Genomic DNA, 19684 nt, shown 5'->3' on the forward strand with positions numbered 1-19684 from the left:
GTGAGAGGGGAAAGATTTAAAAGGGATGCTTTTTTCATGCAGAGAGTGGTGCATGTATGGTATGAGCTGCTAGGAAAAGTGGTGGAGGCTGGTACAATTACAACATTTAAAAGGCATCTGGATGGGGACATGAATAGGAAGGGTTTAGAATGATATGGACCAAGTGCTGGCAAATAGAACCAGATTAATTTAGGATCTCTGGTCAGTATGGATGAATTGGACCGATGGGTCTATTTCCATGGGATACATCCCTAAGTGAACCAGATGGCTTTTAACAATGGTTAACTTTATTAAGTTGAAATCTCACCATGACCCTTGGCGAGATTCTACCTCATACTTCCTTAAACATTAATGAGCTTCGGGATTAATAGTCCAGTGAAATTAGCATTCTGTTACCACTTCCCACCAAAAGGTCAACACTTACCCCTGAGCCTATCCAACAAACTATTTGGACATTATCACATAGCTGTGTTAGGGAGCTCGTTGTACACAAATTGGCTGCTGTCTACCCTACATGACAACACTGACGCTATTTCTGAAAGGATAGAGCACTTTGGGAGGGCACACTGTGTGGTCAATGGCATTGTGTAAAGGTGAGACCCTGTTTATTCAATGGGACTGAGGTTAATTCGCGGTTTGCTGGGTCCAGGGGAATAGGCCGGGGCTAATCACTTACCAGCTCCGGGGTTAGGGCAGGGATCACAGCTGGAACCCCAAGCCTTGCCCACTGTACAGCAACAGAGTTGTTTGGTCAGCTCCCCACGCAGAGGGTAGGTACAGCCCTCGTCAGCATTGACCAGCAGGTAACATGGTCCCTTCTCAGCAGGCTTCTCCATCACTACATCAGAGAGTGAAAGAGGGTTTACTTAGTCATACGCTGATTCAAAAACTGCAAATGTATCCCACACCACACGTCACTCCATATATATCCCACACCCCCGACACTCCATATAATATATCCCACACCACCCGTCACTCCATATAATATATCCCACACCACCCATCACTCCATATAATATATCCCACACCACCCGTCACTCCATATAATATATCCCACACTCCCGACACTCTGATTAATATATCCCACACCACCCGTCACTCCATATAATATATCCCACACCACCCATCACTCCATATAATATATCCCACACCACCCGTCACTCCATATAATATATCCCACACTCCCGACACTCTGATTAATATATCCCACACCCCGACACTCCATATAATATATCCCACACCACCCGTCACTCCATATAATATATCCCACACCACCCATCACTCCATATAATATATCCCACACCACCCGTCACTCCATATAATATATCCCACACTCCCGACACTCTGATTAATATATCCCACACCACCCGTCACTCCATATAATATATCCCACACCACCCATCACTCCATATAATATATCCCACACCACCCGTCACTCCATATAATATATCCCACACCCCGGACACTCTGATTAATATTTCCCACACCCCGACACTCTGATTAATATATCCCACACCCCCGACACTCTGATTAATATTTCCCACACCCCGACACTCTGATTAATATATCCCACACCACCCGTCACTCCATATAATATATCCCACACCACCCATCACTCCATATAATATATCCCACACCACCCGTCACTCCATATATATCCCACACACCTGACACTCCATATAATATATCCCACACCACCCGTCACTCCATATAATATATCCCACAACCCCGACACTCTGATTAATATATCCCACACCACCCGTCACTCCATATAATATATCCCACACCACCCATCACTCCATATAATATATCCCACACCACCCGTCACTCCATATAATATATCCCACACCCCCGACACTCTGATTAATATTTCCCACACCCCGACACTCTGATTAATATATCCCACACCCCCAACACTCTGATTAATATATCCCATACCCCCGACACTCTGATTAATATATCCCACACCCCTGACACTCTGATTAATATATCCCACACCCCCGACACTCTGATTAATATATCCCACATCCCCGACACTCTGATTAATGTATCCCACACTACCCGTCACACCATATAATATATCCCACACCCCCGACACTCTGATTAATATATCCCACACCCCGACACTCAGATTAATATATTCCACACGCCGACACTCAGATTAATATATCCCACACCCCCGACACACCATATAATATATCCCACACCCCCAACACTCTGATTAATATATCCCACACCCCTGACACTCTGATTAATATATCCCACACCCCCGTCACTCCATATAATATATTCCACACCCCCGACACTCTGATTAATATATCCCACATCCCGACACTCTGATTAATATATCCCACACCCCCGACACTCTGATTAATATATCCCACATCCCCCGTCACTCCATATAATATATTCCACACCCCCAACACTCTGATTAATATATCCCACACCCCTGACACTCTGATTAATATATCCCACATCCCCCGACACTCTGATTAATATATCCCACATCCCGACATTATGATTAATATATCCCACACCCCCGACACTCTGATTAATATATCCCACATCCCCCGTCACTCCATATAATATTTCCCACACCCCCAACACTCTGATTAATATATCCCACACCCCTGACACTCTGATTAATATATCCCACATCCCCCGTCACTCCATATAATATATCCCACACCCCCGACACTCTGATTAATATTTCCCACACCCCGACACTCTGATTAATATATCCCACACCCCCAACACTCTGATTAATATATCCCACACCCCCGACACTCTGATTAATATATCCCACACCCCTGACACTCTGATTAATATATCCCACACCCCCGACACTCTGATTAATATATCCCACATCCCCGACACTCTGATTAATGTATCCCACACTACCCGTCACACCATATAATATATCCCACACCCCCGACACTCTGATTAATATATCCCACACCCCGACACTCAGATTAATATATTCCACACGCCGACACTCAGATTAATATATCCCACACCCCCGACACACCATATAATATATCCCACACCCCCAACACTCTGATTAATATATCCCACACCCCGACACTCTGATTAATATATCCCACACCCCCGTCACTCCATATAATATATTCCACACCCCCGACACTCTGATTAATATATCCCACATCCCGACACTCTGATTAATATATCCCACACCCGCGACACTCTGATTAATATATCCCACATCCCCCGTCACTCCATATAATATATTCCACACCCCCAACACTCTGATTAATATATCCCACACCCCTGACACTCTGATTAATATATCCCACACCCACGACACTCTGATTAATATATCCCACATCCCGACACTCTGATTAATATATCCCACACCCCCGACACTCTGATTAATATATCCCACATCCCCCGTCACTCCATATAATATTTCCCACACCCCCAACACTCTGATTAATATATCCCACACCCCTGACACTCTGATTAATATATCCCACATCCCCCGTCACTCCATATAATATATTCCACACCCCCGACACTCTGATTAATATATCCCACATCCCGACACTCTGATTAATATATCCCACACCCCGACACACTGATTAATATATCCCACACCCCGACACTCTGATTAATATATCCCACACCCCTGACACTCTGATTAATATATCCCACACTACCCGTCACACCATATAATATATCCCACACCCCGACACTCTGATTAATATATCCGACACTACCCGTCACACCATATAATATATCCCACACCCCCGACACTCTGATTAATATATCCCACACCCCTGACACTCTGATTAATATATCCCACACCCCCGACACTCTGATTAATATATCCCACATCCCCGACACTCTGATTAATATATCCCACATCCCGACACTCTGATTAATATATCCCACATCCGTGACACTCTGATTAATATATTCCACACCCCCGACACTCTGATTTATATATCCCACACCACCCGTCACTCCATATATCCCACACCCCCGACACTCTGATTAATATATCCCACACCACCCGTCACTCCATATAATATATCCCACACCACTCGACATTCTGACTAATATATCCCACACCACCCGTCATTCCATATAATATATGCCACACCCCCGACACTCTGATTAATATATCCCACATCCCCCGACACTCTGATTAATGTATCCCACATCCCCGACACTCTGATTAATATATCCCACATCCCCCGACACTCTGATTAATGTATCCCACATCCCCGACACTCTGATTAATATATCCCACACCCCTGACACTCTATAATATATCCCACACTCCCTACAGTGTAATATATCCCACATCCCCCGACACTCCATAATATATCCCACACTCTCTGATATACCCCACACCCCTCACTGTAACATTCTCTGATATACCCTCCACCCCTCAGTGTAACACTCTCTGATATACCCCACACCCCTCACTGTAACACTCTCTGATATACCCTACACCCCTCACTGTAACACTCTCTGATATACCCCACACCCCTCACTGTAACACTCTCTGATATACCCTACACCCCTCACTGTAACACTCTCTGATATACCCCACACCCCTCACTGTAACACTCTCTGATATACCCCACACCCCTCACTGTAACACACTCTGTTATACCCCACACCCCTCACTGTGACACTGTCTGGTATACCCTACACCCCTCAATGTAACACTCTCTGTTATACCCTACACCCCTCAATGTAACACTCTCTGTTATACCCCACACCCCTCACTGTGACACTGTCTGGTATACCCACACCCCTCACTGTAACACTCTCTGTTATACCCCACACCCCTCACTGTAACACTGTTTGGTATACCCACACCCCTCACTGTAACACTCTCTGATATACCGCACACCTGTCAGTGTAACACTCTCTGTTATACCCCACACCCCTCACTGTGACACTGTTTGGTATACCCACACCCCTCACTGTAACACTCTCTGATATACCCTACACCCCTCACTGTGACACTGTCTGGTATATCCACACCCCTCACTGTAACACTCTCTGATATACCGCACACCTGTCAGTGTAACACTCTCTGTTATATCCCACACCCCTCACTGTGACACTGTTTGGTATACCCACACCCCTCACTGTAACACTCTCTGATATACCGCACACCTGTCAGTGTAACACTCTCTGATATACTGCAGTTTATAATTCTATGCTTTCAAACAATCAGTTGCAGTAGCCCAGTTTGCTTTCTCTTCCGTTGTCCCTGTGATGTGGCCAATGGTTATCTCCAGTTCTGATCAGCAAACCTTGAACACACCAGCCCCTGAAGCAGAATCTGTCTGCTGTGACGTCCCTCACCTTGGGGGAAAGTGCATTCCCTTGCTCTGAGCCCTGGCCCTCTTACCGATACAGTGCGTCCGCAATGGACCCATCACGAAGCCAGGCTTACAAGCACAACGGAAGCTCCCCTGTGTGTTGAGACACTCTGCATTCTGGCAGACTCCCTGGATCAAGCACTCGTTGATATCTGGAGGGGAGGGGGAGAGACAGGCTTACAAAACAGAATGAGCAACAGAGGAAGATACGGGGAAGGGAAGTGGAGAAAACAGAGAGGTGGTTAGCACTGCTGCCTCTCAGTGCCAGGGACCAGGGTTCGATTCCATCCTCGAGCGACTGTCTGTGTGGAGTTTGCATATTCACCCCACAACTGTGTGGGGCTCTCACTGGGTGCTCTGGTTTCCTCTCACAGTCCAGGGATGAGCAGGTTAGGGTGGATTGGCTGTGCTAATTTGTCCCATAGTGTTCAGGGATGTGCAGGTTAGGGTGGATTGGCCGTGCTAAAGTTTCCCATAGTGCCCAGGGATGTGCAGGTTAGGGTGGATTGGCCGTGCTAGATTGTCCCATAGTGCCCAGGGATGTGCAGGTTCGGGTGGATTGGCCATGCTAAATTGTCCCATAGTGCCCAGGGATGTGCAGGCTCGGTGGGTTAGCCGCGGGAAAATTATCTCACGGGATGTGGGCAGCACTAGCCAAGGCAGAATTCGTTGCCCTTCGCTGTTGGCTCAGTGGGCAGGTAAACGTCAACTTTGTTGCTGCAGGGTCTGGAATCCCATGTAATCCAAAGGAGGGTCAGGACTGCACATTTCCTTCCCTGAAGGGCATATGTGGGTTTTTTTTTACAGCAATCGACGATAATTTCATGGTCACCCATCACGCAACAGGGACAACCCCAGTGGAGTTGCTAATGGGGCGAAGACTCCACACTAGGTTAAATCTGATCATCCTGGACCGGTGGGGGTGGGGGGCTTTCAGAAACACCAACGCCAGACACTAGGCTCCTCGAAGCAGAGGAGGCAGTTTACGTCAGGGGACAAAGTTTGCTGTCGAAATGATTTCACCGTCACTGAATGCACTTTCAATTCCACATGGATTAACTGCACGTAAATTCCATTGGCTGATGTGGTGGGATTCAAACCCACATCAGCACAAACCTCTGGATTAATAGTCAACTGATAGTCCCCACATTCAGTCGTTGCGTTTCGAGTGCAGTGGCGGATATAGAAACTGGGATAGCAGCTGCTCATTCTCCAGTTCCCAACTTATTCATTTCTGTGGGATGTGAGTGTCCCTGCCTGGGCCCAGCATTTATTACCTCGGACTCTAGTTGCCCCCTTGAGATAGTGGGAGTGAGCTGCCTTCTTGAACCGCTGCTGTGGGTTGACCCACAATGTCGTTAGGGAGGGAGTTCCAGGATTTTGAACTGCCGCACTAAAGGAACAGCCGACATATTTCCCAAGTTGGAATGGTGAGTGGCTCAGAGGGGAACTTGCAGGGGGTGGTGCGCCCTCGTCCTTCTAGATGGAAGTGGTCATGGGTTTGAAGATCTTTGGTGAATTTGTAGATGGTACACACTGCTGCTACTAAGCGTTGATGGTGAGGGGAGTGTGGATGTGGTGTCAATCAAGCGGGAGGCTGCTTTGTCCCTCGATGGTTCAAGCTTCTTGAGGGTTGTTGATGCCCCCCATCCAGGGCAAGTAGGGAGTATTCCCTCGCACTCCTGACTTGTGCCTTGTAGATAGGTCAGAAGGTGAGTTACTTGCCACAGTATTCCTAACCTCTGACCTGCTCTTGTTGCCACTGTGTTTATGTGGCGGGTCTCGTTGGGTTTCTGGTCAATGATAACCCCCCTGGATGTCTAAATTAGCCCCAAAAACTGAACCTACGTCTTTCTCAGATGTCTTCAAATAACATAGAACACAGAACAATACAGCACAGAACAGGCCCTTCGGACCTGTGAACTATTCTCAGCTCGTCTCCCTACACTATCCCAAAATCATCCATGTGCTTATCTAAGGATTGTTTAAATCTCCCTAATGTGGCTGAGTTAACTACATTAGCAGGTAGGGCATTCCACGCCCTTACCACTCTCTGAGTAAAGAACCTGCCTCTGACATCCGTCTTAAATCTATCACCCCCCAATTTGTAGTTATGCCCCATCGTACACGCTGACGTCATCATCCTAAGAAAAAGACTTTCACTGTCTACCCTATCTAATCCACTGATCATCTTGTATGTCTCTATCAAACCCCCTCTTAGCCTTCTTCTTTCCAATGAGAACATTTCCAGCAGGAGAGGATTTCAGAGGGTTAATGCTTTGAGTCTGATAAAACACTTCTATTTCTTTCTCTTCGCAAACGCTGCCAGGCCTGCTGAGTTCCGCTGGCACTTTCTGTTCTGTTTTTAATGTGAAGTCTGCTTACCTTGGCAGTGGGTGCTGTTGAGTCTCTTGTAGCCTTGGGGGCATTCCACCCCACTGCTGATGCCAGTTTTTGGGTCAGCCAAGTCTAAGAGGGGGAGAAAAATAAAACAGGTTCAATTGTGCACTAACAACCAGAAGCCTGAAGTTTGACTCGCTCCCTGCAGCCAAATCTATCACACAAACTTAGGAAATGGCATCAGTTCTGGTCACCCAGTTACAGGAAAGAAATTATCAAGCCGGAGAGAGTTCGGAAGAGATTTACCAGGATGTTGCCGGGTATGGAAGGTTTGAGTTATAAAGAAAGGCTGGGACCTTTTTTCACTGGAGCGTAGGAGGTTGAAGGTGACCTCTATAGAGGTTTACAAAATCATGAGGGGGATAGATAGGGTGAATCACAGGTGTCTTTTCCCTAGGATGGGGGCATTCAAGACTAGGGGGGCATATTTTTAAGGTGAGAGATTTAAAAAAGACACAAGGGGCATTCTTTTAACACGGGGTGGTTCACGTGTGGAATGAACCTCCTGAAGACGTGGTGGATTGCGGGGACAGTTACAATGTTTAAAAGACATTTGGATAAAGACATGAACAGGAAAGGGTTTGGAGGGATATGGGCCAGGAGCAGGCAGGTGGGACTAGTTTAGCTTAGGATTGTGGTCAGCACAGACTGGTTGGACCGAAGGGTCTGTTTCCATGCTGAATGACCCTATCTCTAAGTCGGCCACTCAGCCCCTCAAGCCTGTTCCACCATTCAATAAGTTCATGGCTGATCTGTTTGTCTCTGTTTTTAAGTTTCAGACTTCCAGCGGACTGAGTATCTTGCTTTGGTAGTCCCGCTCTGCAAATCCTTTTGGTGCTTTACTGTAAATGCAAAAACCCCGTCACTTTCATAGATTCCCTTACAGTGTGGAAGCAGGCCATTCGGCCCATTGAGTCCACACTGACCCTCTGAACAGCATCCACACAAACCCATCCCCTTACCCTGTCCCTACAACTCTGCACCGTGGGCGGCACGGTGGCACAGTGGTTAGCACTGCTGCCTCACAGCGCCTGAGACCCGGGTTCAATTCCCGCCTCAGGCGACTGACTGTGTGGAGTTTGCACGTTCTCCCCGTGTCTGCGTGGGTTTCCTCCGGGTGCTCCGGTTTCCTCCCACAGTCCAAAAGATGTGCAGGGTCAGGTGAATTGGCCATGCTAAATTGCCCGTAGTGTTAGGTAAGGGGTAAATATAGGGGTATGGGTGGATTTCGCTTCGGCGGGTCGGTGTGGACTTGTTGGGCCGAAGGGCCTGTTTCCACACTGTAATGTAATCTAATCTAATCTAATCTAATCTAATCTAAAAAAATCTAATCTAATCTAATCCCTGAACACTATGGGCAATTTAGCACCCCTAATCCAGATAATCTGCGCATCTCTGCTCTGTGGGAGGATACCCACTCAGGTATGAGGAGACTGGCTCAGGTAGACAGCTCCTCTGCCTCTGCCTTAAAACCTCTGCTTAAACAAAAAAACAGAACAAACTAACCTCTTAAAACCATAATACTGTTACATGCTGGCTGTCCTAATTGACAAGGCTAGCCTCGATAGAAAGACTGTTGTAAAGACTGGGTCTGCTTACTTTAGTGGTTTTTAAACTTGTGGACTGAAATGAGGAAGAACTATTTTAAAACCAACGTCTTTAAAGGATTGCTGTACGTTTTGAAAAGCAAGTAGCCTGACGTTGTGTAAACTGTTGATTGAACGAGCAATAGTCGAAGTTTTCGTCTGGACCCGAGGGGTTTGTATGGATGTTGCTCTCACTGGCAACAAGAAATCAATTGGTCTATGGACTAGTGACCAGTATATTGATGAGGAAGACCTTTTGCCTGTCAACAACCGAGTGATTGGTTCTCAGGTATTTGAACAGCTTGGGGATGGGAACAAGATACAGAGAGAGACGATTTATTCACCACCAGCTCAGGAGATCTGTCTATACTCCATAGTCAAAGTCCCAAGTTAAGCCTGAAAAAAAACAGGTTATCTTTCCGTCAACAGGTATTACAAGCTGTGACTCTTAACTGATGCTTTTTTTCTTAATGTTTTGTTTCCCTCCTGGGCTACTGAAATTGCATGTGAATTTGCCCTTTGCCAAGATTAGTAAGCTTGCAGACAATACAAGGATCAGTGGAGTTGTGGATAGCATGGCAGGTTGTCAAAGGATACTAGGGGAAAGTGAGGACTGCAGATGCTGGAGATCAGAGTCGAAAAGTGTGGCGCTGGAAAAGCACAGCAGGTCAGGCAGCATCCAAGGTGCAGGAGAGTCTACGTTTCGGGCACTGTTATGCCTGAAAGGTCAACTCTCCTGCTCCTCGGATGCTGTCTGACCTGTTGTGCTTTTCCAGCACCACACTTTTCAACGACAGCTGTCAAAGGATACTGTGGAATATAGATTAGTTGCAGATATGACAGAGAACTGGCAGGTGGAATTTAAACCCGGTAAGTGTGAGGTGCTGCACCTTGGGAGATCAAATGTTAAGGGAAAGCATACAGTTAATGGCAGGACCCTGAACAGCATTGATGCACAGAGGCTCTTGGGGTACAGGTCCATCGCTTCCTGAAAGGGGCCACGCAAGCAGAAAGGGTATTTAAGAAGGTGTATGGCATGCTTGCTTTTATTGGGAAATTGAGTACGAGAGTCAGGATATCATGTTGCAGCTTTATCAGACTTTGGTTCAGCCACACTTGGAGTAATGTGTTCAATTCTGGTCACTATATTATAGGACGGATATGGAGGCTTTGGAGAGGGTGCAGAAGAAGTTTACCAGGATGCTGCTTGGATTAGAGTGTAGGAGCTGTAAGGAGAGGCTGGAAAAACTTAGGTTGTTTTCTCTGGAGGCTGAGGGGAGACTTGAGAGAAGGCTATAAAATTATGAGATGTATCGATAGGGTTGATGGTCAGAATCTTTTCCCCAGAGGTGAAATGCCTAGTTCCTAATTTCCTCTGAGGTTTTGCTTATAACAGTGTCCAAGTCGGACATGATGTTGCTGTTGCCAATGTAGGGTTGGGAAAAGGGGGGAGAATTGGTGAGACTGACCCTTGCATCCCTTTCACTGCCTCACCTGTTCACAAAAGGTATCAAGCATTAATTGCTCAAAGGGTCTGGGCAGGTAATAGTGAGGACCATGCGTGAGTGCAGACAGAACCAAGGTCTGACATTTCCCAGTTAGGTCCCGTGTTGGCAGGCAAACATGGGACTGCCTTTAGCACTGACAGAGGCTGTGCGTAGAACTGTGGGCCCAGCCTTACGGGTGACAAAAAAAGTAAAAACATCCGTTGGAGCCAATTAAACTGAAGGATGTTACTGCTGGGAATGGCAGGAATCAATGGACCGTGAAAATAGCCTTTGCAATGGCTCCTGTCCAAACCTCTCAGTTCCCAGATTCAGGCTCCCACCCACTCACTCTGGCTCCGACAAAGTTATTCTGTTATTCCAACCCAAGATGCTCTCCCCCATTTACTTCCTTGCCTTTGGCAGAAAATTAATGCTGTTTTCATAACTGGGACCAACAGACCCCAGGCTCAGACTGTGGCCTGTCACCAGTCCAACAATGTTACTGAGTTTAGGGCTCTCCCCAACGTTTCCACTCCTCACCTCCACTCCCATTCCAGAAAGTCGGACACAAATCCGAGTTGGCATTCCCGCTGCTGGGACTGAGGGAGCACCACGCTGCTGGAGGGTCAGTGCTTAGGGAGCATCACACTGTCGGAGGCTCAGTGCTGAGGGAGCACCACACTGTCGGAGGGTTAGTGCTGAGGGAGCACCACACTGTCGGACAGTCTGTTCTGAGGGAGCGCCGCACTGTTGGAGGCTCAGTGCTGAGGGAGCACCGCATTGTGGGAGGGTCAGTGCTGAGGGAGCGCCACGCTGTCGGAGGGTCAGCGCTGAGGGAGTGTCACACTGTCGGAGGGCTAGCGCTGAGGGAGTGCGGCACTGTCAGAGGGTTGGCGCTGAGGGAGCACTGCACTGTGGGAGGGTGAGTACTGAGGGAGTGGGCACTGTCAGAGGGTCAGCGCTGATGGAGCGGACACTGTTGGAAGTGAGCGCCGAGGGAGTGCTGCACTGTGGGAGGGTCAGCACTGAGGGAGTGCTGCACTGTCAGAGGGACAATGCTGAGGGAGTGTCACACTGTTGGAGGGTCGGCGCTGAGGGAATAGGCACTGTTGGAGCTGATAGTGGGACATCACCACAAAGAAAAAATCTCTTTGTGTGTCTTGCCTAGAATCTTGAGCCAGAGTCTCCTGGGCCCTGCATTGTGAGTTAATGGGAAAGGATTTTCCGATGTCTACCTCTCCTGAACTTCATGTTATGTTAGGCCTGGTGAAGGCCTTCCTCCTTTGGCCATGTTGGATTGGAACAATTGGCCCGACCTGGATGTGTTTTCTTAGGTCCACTGCTGCATTGCCTCTGAGCCCTAATCACTTCCAACGCTCGTATCAAATTGCTATGGCAACCCGGTTACTGGTTAGCTTTGGAATTCACCCCATGGCGATATGCAACCTCCCCACCCTCACGTTTGCCAGCTCTGTGCATGTGCCAATTGGAAGAGGTCTGTGGGTCCACATTGAACAAAGCTATTCAACCCTCTCAATGCATTTGCTGCTCTCCTACTCCTTTCCTCCATCGGGTACAGTTCCACAGATCTCCATTCCCCACTCTGATATCCTTTCATAGCTTTGAACTAAACTGGGCATTTTCCAACAACACCTGTAAATGGGATGTTGTTGGACCACGCTCGGAACACTATTCACAGTCCTGACAGTCATCTCTTCCAATAAAATATATCTTCTCTTTCCTGTGTGTCTACGTGTGTTTTTGTGTGTGTGTCTGTGTGTGTGTCTATGTGTATGTATGTTTGTGTGTGTTTCTGTATGTGTGTGTGCCTGTGTCCCTGTGTGTCTACATATGTCTGTGATGTTTCTGTGTATGTCTGTGTATCTGTGTGTATGTCTGTGAGCCTCTGTGTGCATGTGTATCTGAGTGTGCGTGTGTGTATATCTTTGAGTCTGTGTGTCTGTGTCTTTGTGTGTGTGTGAGTCAATGTGTGCGTCTGTCCATACCCAACTTTAACAAAAATAATAGAGTTAAATAAAAGGAAAGTCAATCAACCAAGCTCAGGGAAACGAGATGTCAAGACTATTGTTACAGATTGAGGATAATAACTCCACCAGCTTTGATTTGGTGAGGCCTCCAGGAAAGGCCTATCCCCAGGAAGTAAAGATTTTATCTCCTGCTGTTGGCTTTATAGAGTATAGAGTCAAGCTGCACGGAAACAGGCCCTTTGGTCCAACTCTTCCATGGCCAGCCCTCTCCTCACTGAGCATCTGTCACCCGCTCACAGAGGGATGATTAAACATTGATGAGGAACCAGGGTTGACATCTCTCCCTCACTTCCAAGCTCTGGGACTCTGGTCAGCTCAAATGTCAAGGCCTCTCATTCAGGAGGCCAGGGCTGACCCTAAACTGAGATTGCTACACTCTGTCTTGAACGGCAAAACGGTTTCCCTATCCCACAAGCGGGGGAGACTTCAGGGAAAAGCACGGGGGGCCACAGGAAGAGGGAAAGTCACATTTGGACTCAGTACCCCCAGGCTGGAGAAATCAAACGGGGGTATTCTGCCCAAAGTAGACCCCCCTATCTCTCTATCTTGGATGCAGTGCTCCCTGCTGCAAGTTGCCAAGGCTGTGCGGCCTAGCGAATCGAATGACCCTTTGGCCCACGCTGGATGGGAGGGAGCGGGGAGCCGCTGGCGAGAAGACTCCAGGTCGGGAAGCAAAAGGCAACAGGATCACCGCTGACAGCGGGGAAAGGTTAACCTGATCCAGCCACACACGCCTGTCTCTCTTCAGTTCTCTCTCGAGCCCGCTCCGCCATCGATCTGGGCCACACCCAGTCAGGCTCAACATCACTGGAAAACAAACTTAACGGCTTAAATATCTCTCTCTCTCTCCCCCTTTTCATTCTTACGCAGCCCTAATGACTTGGCTCTGCTCGGTTCGAACACTGTGAGAAAACAATTTCTCCTTTCCTGACAACGACTCAAAGGGCCTTTTGTCTGGGCTGCAGGCAGCTGCTTTCCAACACTTTCCAACTGTTTCCAACGTTGTTGTCTCTCTCTCTCTCGCCTCCTCCCACACCGAGCCCCCTCTGTCCCCCTTCCTGCCCCTGAGAGAGGCAAAGACCTCTCACTTGTTGGTGCTCCAAATGGCCTGGTTCCATCAGCGAGTTATCTCCAAGGGAGGGTAAATGCTGGGTTAAGCATTGAGTAGCGGGGGGTATGAGGACAGGGCACAGCTCCTGCCCTTGCCTAACCCCCCCACAGGGGTGCAGATTATGGCGGGGTGGGCTCAGGTATCCCGCACATCTCAGGAGCATCAATCTGGGACCTGGACAGACTGGTGCCCCTCTCTGCACGCAATGCACTTCCAGAGGAACGGTGGGGAGATTGCTGCGCAGTCTTAATTTTTTTCCCTCCCTGTTGTCTCCGAGTTTGGCATGGATTCTGCAGACTTTGTACTGAAGGAATCTGTCGAATTTATTTAATTGTTGTTCTTGGCAAAGGGCCTTGATATTTCATGGCGAGCAAACCGTCCAGGAATTTTTAACCATCACACTCCCCGAGACACTCTATGCGGAGCAGTGTAACACTCTCTGATACACCGCACACCCCTCACCGTAATACTCTGATATACCCCACACCCCTCACAATACAGTCTCTGATATACCCCACATCCCTCACTGTAAAACTCTCTGATATATCCCCAACTCCTCACTGTAACACTCTCTGATATATCCCCAACCCCTCATTGTAACACTCTCTAATATATCCCAAATCCCCTCACTGTAAAACTGTCAGATATACCCCACACCTATCACTGTAACACTCTCAGATATACCCCACACCCCTCACTGTAACACTCTGATACACCCCACACCCCTCACTGTAACACTCTCTGATATACCCCATACCCCTCACTGTAACACTCTCCGATATACCCCACACCCCTCACTGTAACACTCTCTGATATACCCCATACCCCTCACTGTAACACTCTCCGATATACCCCACACCCCTCACTGTAACTCTCTCTGATACACCCCACACCCCTCACTGTAACACTCTCTAATATATCCCAAATCCCCTCACTGTAAAACTGTCTGATATACCCCACACCTATTACTGTAACACTCTCAGATATACCCCACACCCCTCAATGTAACACTCTGATATACCCCACACCCCTCACTGTAACACTCTGATATACCCCACACCCCTCACTGTAACACTCTCTGATATACCCCACACCCCTCACTGTAAAACTCTCTAATGTATCCCAAACCCACTCACTGTAACACTCTCTGATATATCCCAAATCCCCTCACTGTAACAGTTTCTGATTTATCGCACGCCCCTCACTGCAACAGTCCCTGATATACCCCACACCTATCACTGTAACACTCTCAGATATACCCCACACCCCTCACTGTAACACTCTGATATACCCACATCCCTCAGTGTAACACTCTCTGATATACCCCACACCCCTCACTGTAACACTCTCTGATATACCCCACATCCCTCACTGTAACATTCTCTGATATACCCCACACCCCTCACTGTAACACTCTCTAATAGACCCCACACCCCTCACTGCAACATTCTCTGATATACCCCGCACACCCCTCACTGTAACACTGTCTGATAGACCCCACACCCCTCACTGTAACACTCTGATATACCCACAACCCTCACTGTAACACTCTCTGATATACCCACATCGCTCAGTGTAACACTCTCTGATATACCCCGCACCCCTCACGGTAACACTCTCTGATATACCCCACACCCCTCACTGTAACACTCTCTGATATACCCCACACCCCTCACTGTAACACTCTCTGATATACCCCGCACCCCTCACAATACAGTCTCTGATATACCCCACACCCCTCACTGTAACACTCTCTGATATACCCCGCACCCCTCACAATACAGTCTCTGATATACCCCACACCCCTCACTGTAACACTCTCTGATATACCCCACACCCCTCACTATAACACTCTCTAATATATCCCAAATCCCCTCACTGTAAAACTGTCTGATATACCCCACACCTATCACTGAAACACTCTGATATACCCACAACCCTCACTGTAACACTCTCTGATATACCCACATCCCTCAGTGTAACAATCTCTGATATACCCCGCACCCCTCACTGTAACATTCTCTGATATACCCCACATCCCTCACTGTAACACTCTCTGATATACGCACATCCCTCACTGTAACATTCTCGGATATAGCCCACATCCCTCACTGTAACACTCTCTGATATACGCCACATCCCTCACTGTAGAACTCTGATATACCCCGCACCCCTAACTGTAACACTCTCTGATATACCCACATCCCTCAATGTAACACTCTCCAATATACCCACATCCCTCACTGTAACACTCTCTGATATACGCCACATCCCTCACTGTAGAACTCTGATATACCCCCCACCCCTAACTGTAACATTCTCTGATATAGCCCACATCCCTCAATGTAACACTCTCCAATATACCCACATCCCTCACTGTAACACTCTCTGATATACGCCACATCCCTCACTGTAGAACTCTGATATACCCCGCACCCCTAACTGTAACACTCTCTGATATACCCACATCCCTCAATGTAACACTCTCCAATATACCCACATCCCTCACTGTAACACTCTCTGATATACGCCACATCCCTCACTGTAGAACTCTGATATACCCCCCACCCCTAACTGTAACATTCTCTGATATAGCCCACATCCCTCAATGTAACACTCTCCAATATACCCACATCCCTCACTGTAACACTCTCTGAGAAACCGCACAACCCTCAATGTAACAGTCTCTGATTGACACCACACACCATACCCCTCACTGTAACACTCTGATATATCCCACACCCCTCACTGTAACACTCTGATATACCCCGCCTCCCTCACTGTAACACTCTCTGATATACACCACATCCCTCACTGCAACACGCTCTGATAAACCGCAAGCCCCTCACTGTAACACTCTGATATACCCCACACCCCTCACTGTAATACTCTCTGATATACCCCGCACCCCTCACTGTAACACTCTGATATACCCACATCCCTCACTGTAACACTCTCTGATAGACCCCACACCCCTCACTGCAACATTCTCTGATATACCACACACCCCTCACTGTAACACGCTCTGATATACCACACACCCCTCACTGTAACATTCTCCGATATACCCCACATGCCTCGCTGCAACACTCTGATGTATCCCACACCCCTCATTGTAACATTCTCTGATATACCACACACCCCTCACAGTAACATTCTCCGATATACCCCACATGCCTCGCTGCAACACTCTGATGTATCCCACACCCCTCACTGTAACATTCTCTGATATACCCCACATCCCTCACTGTAACACTCTCTGACATACCCACACCCCTCACTGTAACACACTCTGATATACCCCGCACCGCTCACTGTAACACTCTGATATACCCACAACCCTCACTGTAACACTCTCTGATATACCCACTTCCCTCAGTGTAACACTCTCTGATATACACCGCCTCCCTCACTGTAACACTCTCTGATATACCCCACACCCCTCACTGAAACACTCTCTGATATACCCCGCACCGCTCACAATACAGTCTCTGATATACCCCACACTGTAACATTCTCTGATATACCCCGCACCCCTCACTGTAACACTCTCTAATATATCCCAAATCCCCTCACTGTAAAACTGTCTGATATACCCCACACCTATCACTGTAACACTCTCAGATATACCCCACACCCCTCAATGTAACACTCTGATACACCCCACACCCCTCACTGTAACACTCTCTAATATATCCCAAATCCCCTCACTGTAAAACTGTCTGATATACCCCACACCTATTACTGTAACACTCTCAGATATACCCCACACCCCTCACTGTAACACTCTGATATACCACACACCCCTCACTGTAACACTCTCTGATATACCACACACCCCTCACTGTAAAACTCTCTAATGTATTCCAAACCCACTCACTGTAACAGTTTCTGATTTATCGCACGCCCCTCACTGCAACAGTCCCTGATATACCCCACACCTATCACTGTAACACTCTCAGATATACCCCACACCCCTCACTGTAACACTCTCTGATATACCCCACATCCCTCACTGTAACACTCTGATATACCCCACACCCCTCACTGTAACACTCTCTAATAGACCCCACACCCCTCACTGCAACATTCTCTGATATACCCCGCACACCCCTCACTGTAACACTGTCTGATAGACCCCACACCCCTCACTGTAACACTCTGATATACCCACAACCCTCACTGTAACACTCTCTGATATACCCACATCCCTCAGTGTAACACTCTCTGATATACCCCGCACCCCTCACTGTAACACTCTCTGATATACCCCACACCCCTAACTGTAACACTCTCTGATATACCCCACACCCCTCACTGTAACACTCTCTGATATACCCCGCACCCCTCACAATACAGTCTCTGATATACCCCACACCCCTCACTGTAACACTCTCTGATATACCCCACACCCCTCACTATAACACTCTCTAATATATCCCAAATCCCCTCACTGTAAAACTGTCTGATATACCCCACACCTATCACTGTAACACTCTCAGATATACCCCACGCCCCTCACTGTAACACTCTGATATATCACACACCCCTCACTGTAACACTCTCTGATAAACTCCGCACCCCTCAATGTAACACTCTCTGATATACCCCACACCCCTCACTGTAACACTCTCTGATATACCACACATCCCTCACTGTAACACTCTGATATACCACACACCACACACTGTAACACTCTGATATACCCACAACCCTCACTGTAACACTCTGATATACCCACATCCCTCAGTGTAACACTCTCTGATATACCCCACATCCCTCACTGTAACACTCTGATATACCCCGCACGCCTCACTGTAACACTCTCTGATATACAACGCACCCCTCACTGTAACACTCTCTGATATATCCCTCACCCCTCATTGTAGCACTCTCTGATATACCCCAAATCCCTCACTGTCACACTCTGAGAAACCCCACACCCCTCACTGTAACACTCTCTGATATACCCCGCACACCCCTCACTGTAACACTGTCTGATATACCCCACACCCCTCACTGCCACACTCTGATATACCCCAAACCCTTCTCTGTAACACTCTCTGATACACCCCACACCTCTCACTGTAACACTCTCAGATATACCCCACACCCCTCACTGTAACACTCTCTGATATACCCCACACCCCATCACTATAACACTCTCAGATATACCCCACACCCCTCACTGTAACACTCTCTGATATACCCTGCACCCCTCTCTTTAACACACTCTGATAAACCCCACACCCCTCACCATAACACTCTCAGATATACCCCACGCCCCTCACTGTAACACTCTCTGAAAGTGAACCTGAGTGTTCTATAAAAGAGGTGGCGATTGTGACAGGTGGGACAGGTTGGCACCAGGGTAGGTACTGATGCCTCGGGAGGGAACATGAAGATGACACGATGACCAGAAGTGATGATAAGTCAGCAGAGGCAGTTCACAGGGGGAACACGATAACCATAATAATGGAGCTACTGAGACACTGCTCATGTCATCAGTTAGTGGCATAGCTATTGTACATGAAGCTTGGTTGTCAAGTCCTCGTCACCCACAGCCTGTGTCCTTCCATCAATTTTATTGAACGTCTTAACAACGGCGAGTAAAACTGGTGGAGGCCCCAGCTGGTTCGAGAAACCTGGCTGTGTTTTCGCTCATTGCTCGGACACAGTGTACATCAGG

At 47.9% G+C, this 19684-nt stretch overlaps 1 protein-coding gene across 3 annotated transcripts in view; it reads right to left on the minus strand.

Moving 5' to 3' along the window:
* Nucleotides 1-19684, minus strand: part of ltbp3 (latent transforming growth factor beta binding protein 3) — a 183103-nt gene that overhangs the window by 61163 nt on the left and 102256 nt on the right. For all 3 annotated transcript variants that reach the window (XM_043682670.2, XM_043682669.2, XM_043682671.2), the window contains exons 5-7: nt 7749-7832; nt 5393-5515; nt 677-838 (exon numbers count right to left, since the gene is read on the minus strand). In XM_043682670.2, coding sequence (XP_043538605.1) covers nt 677-838; nt 5393-5515; nt 7749-7832 — 369 coding nt within the window. The remainder of the gene's footprint in view (nt 1-676; nt 839-5392; nt 5516-7748; nt 7833-19684) is intronic.

Source organism: Chiloscyllium plagiosum, unplaced genomic scaffold (assembly GCF_037043375.1).
Source record: "Chiloscyllium plagiosum isolate Xiang-an unplaced genomic scaffold, Cpla_swu_hap1 HiC_scaffold_46, whole genome shotgun sequence".
In the NCBI taxonomy this organism is placed as follows: Eukaryota; Metazoa; Chordata; class Chondrichthyes; order Orectolobiformes; family Hemiscylliidae; genus Chiloscyllium; species Chiloscyllium plagiosum.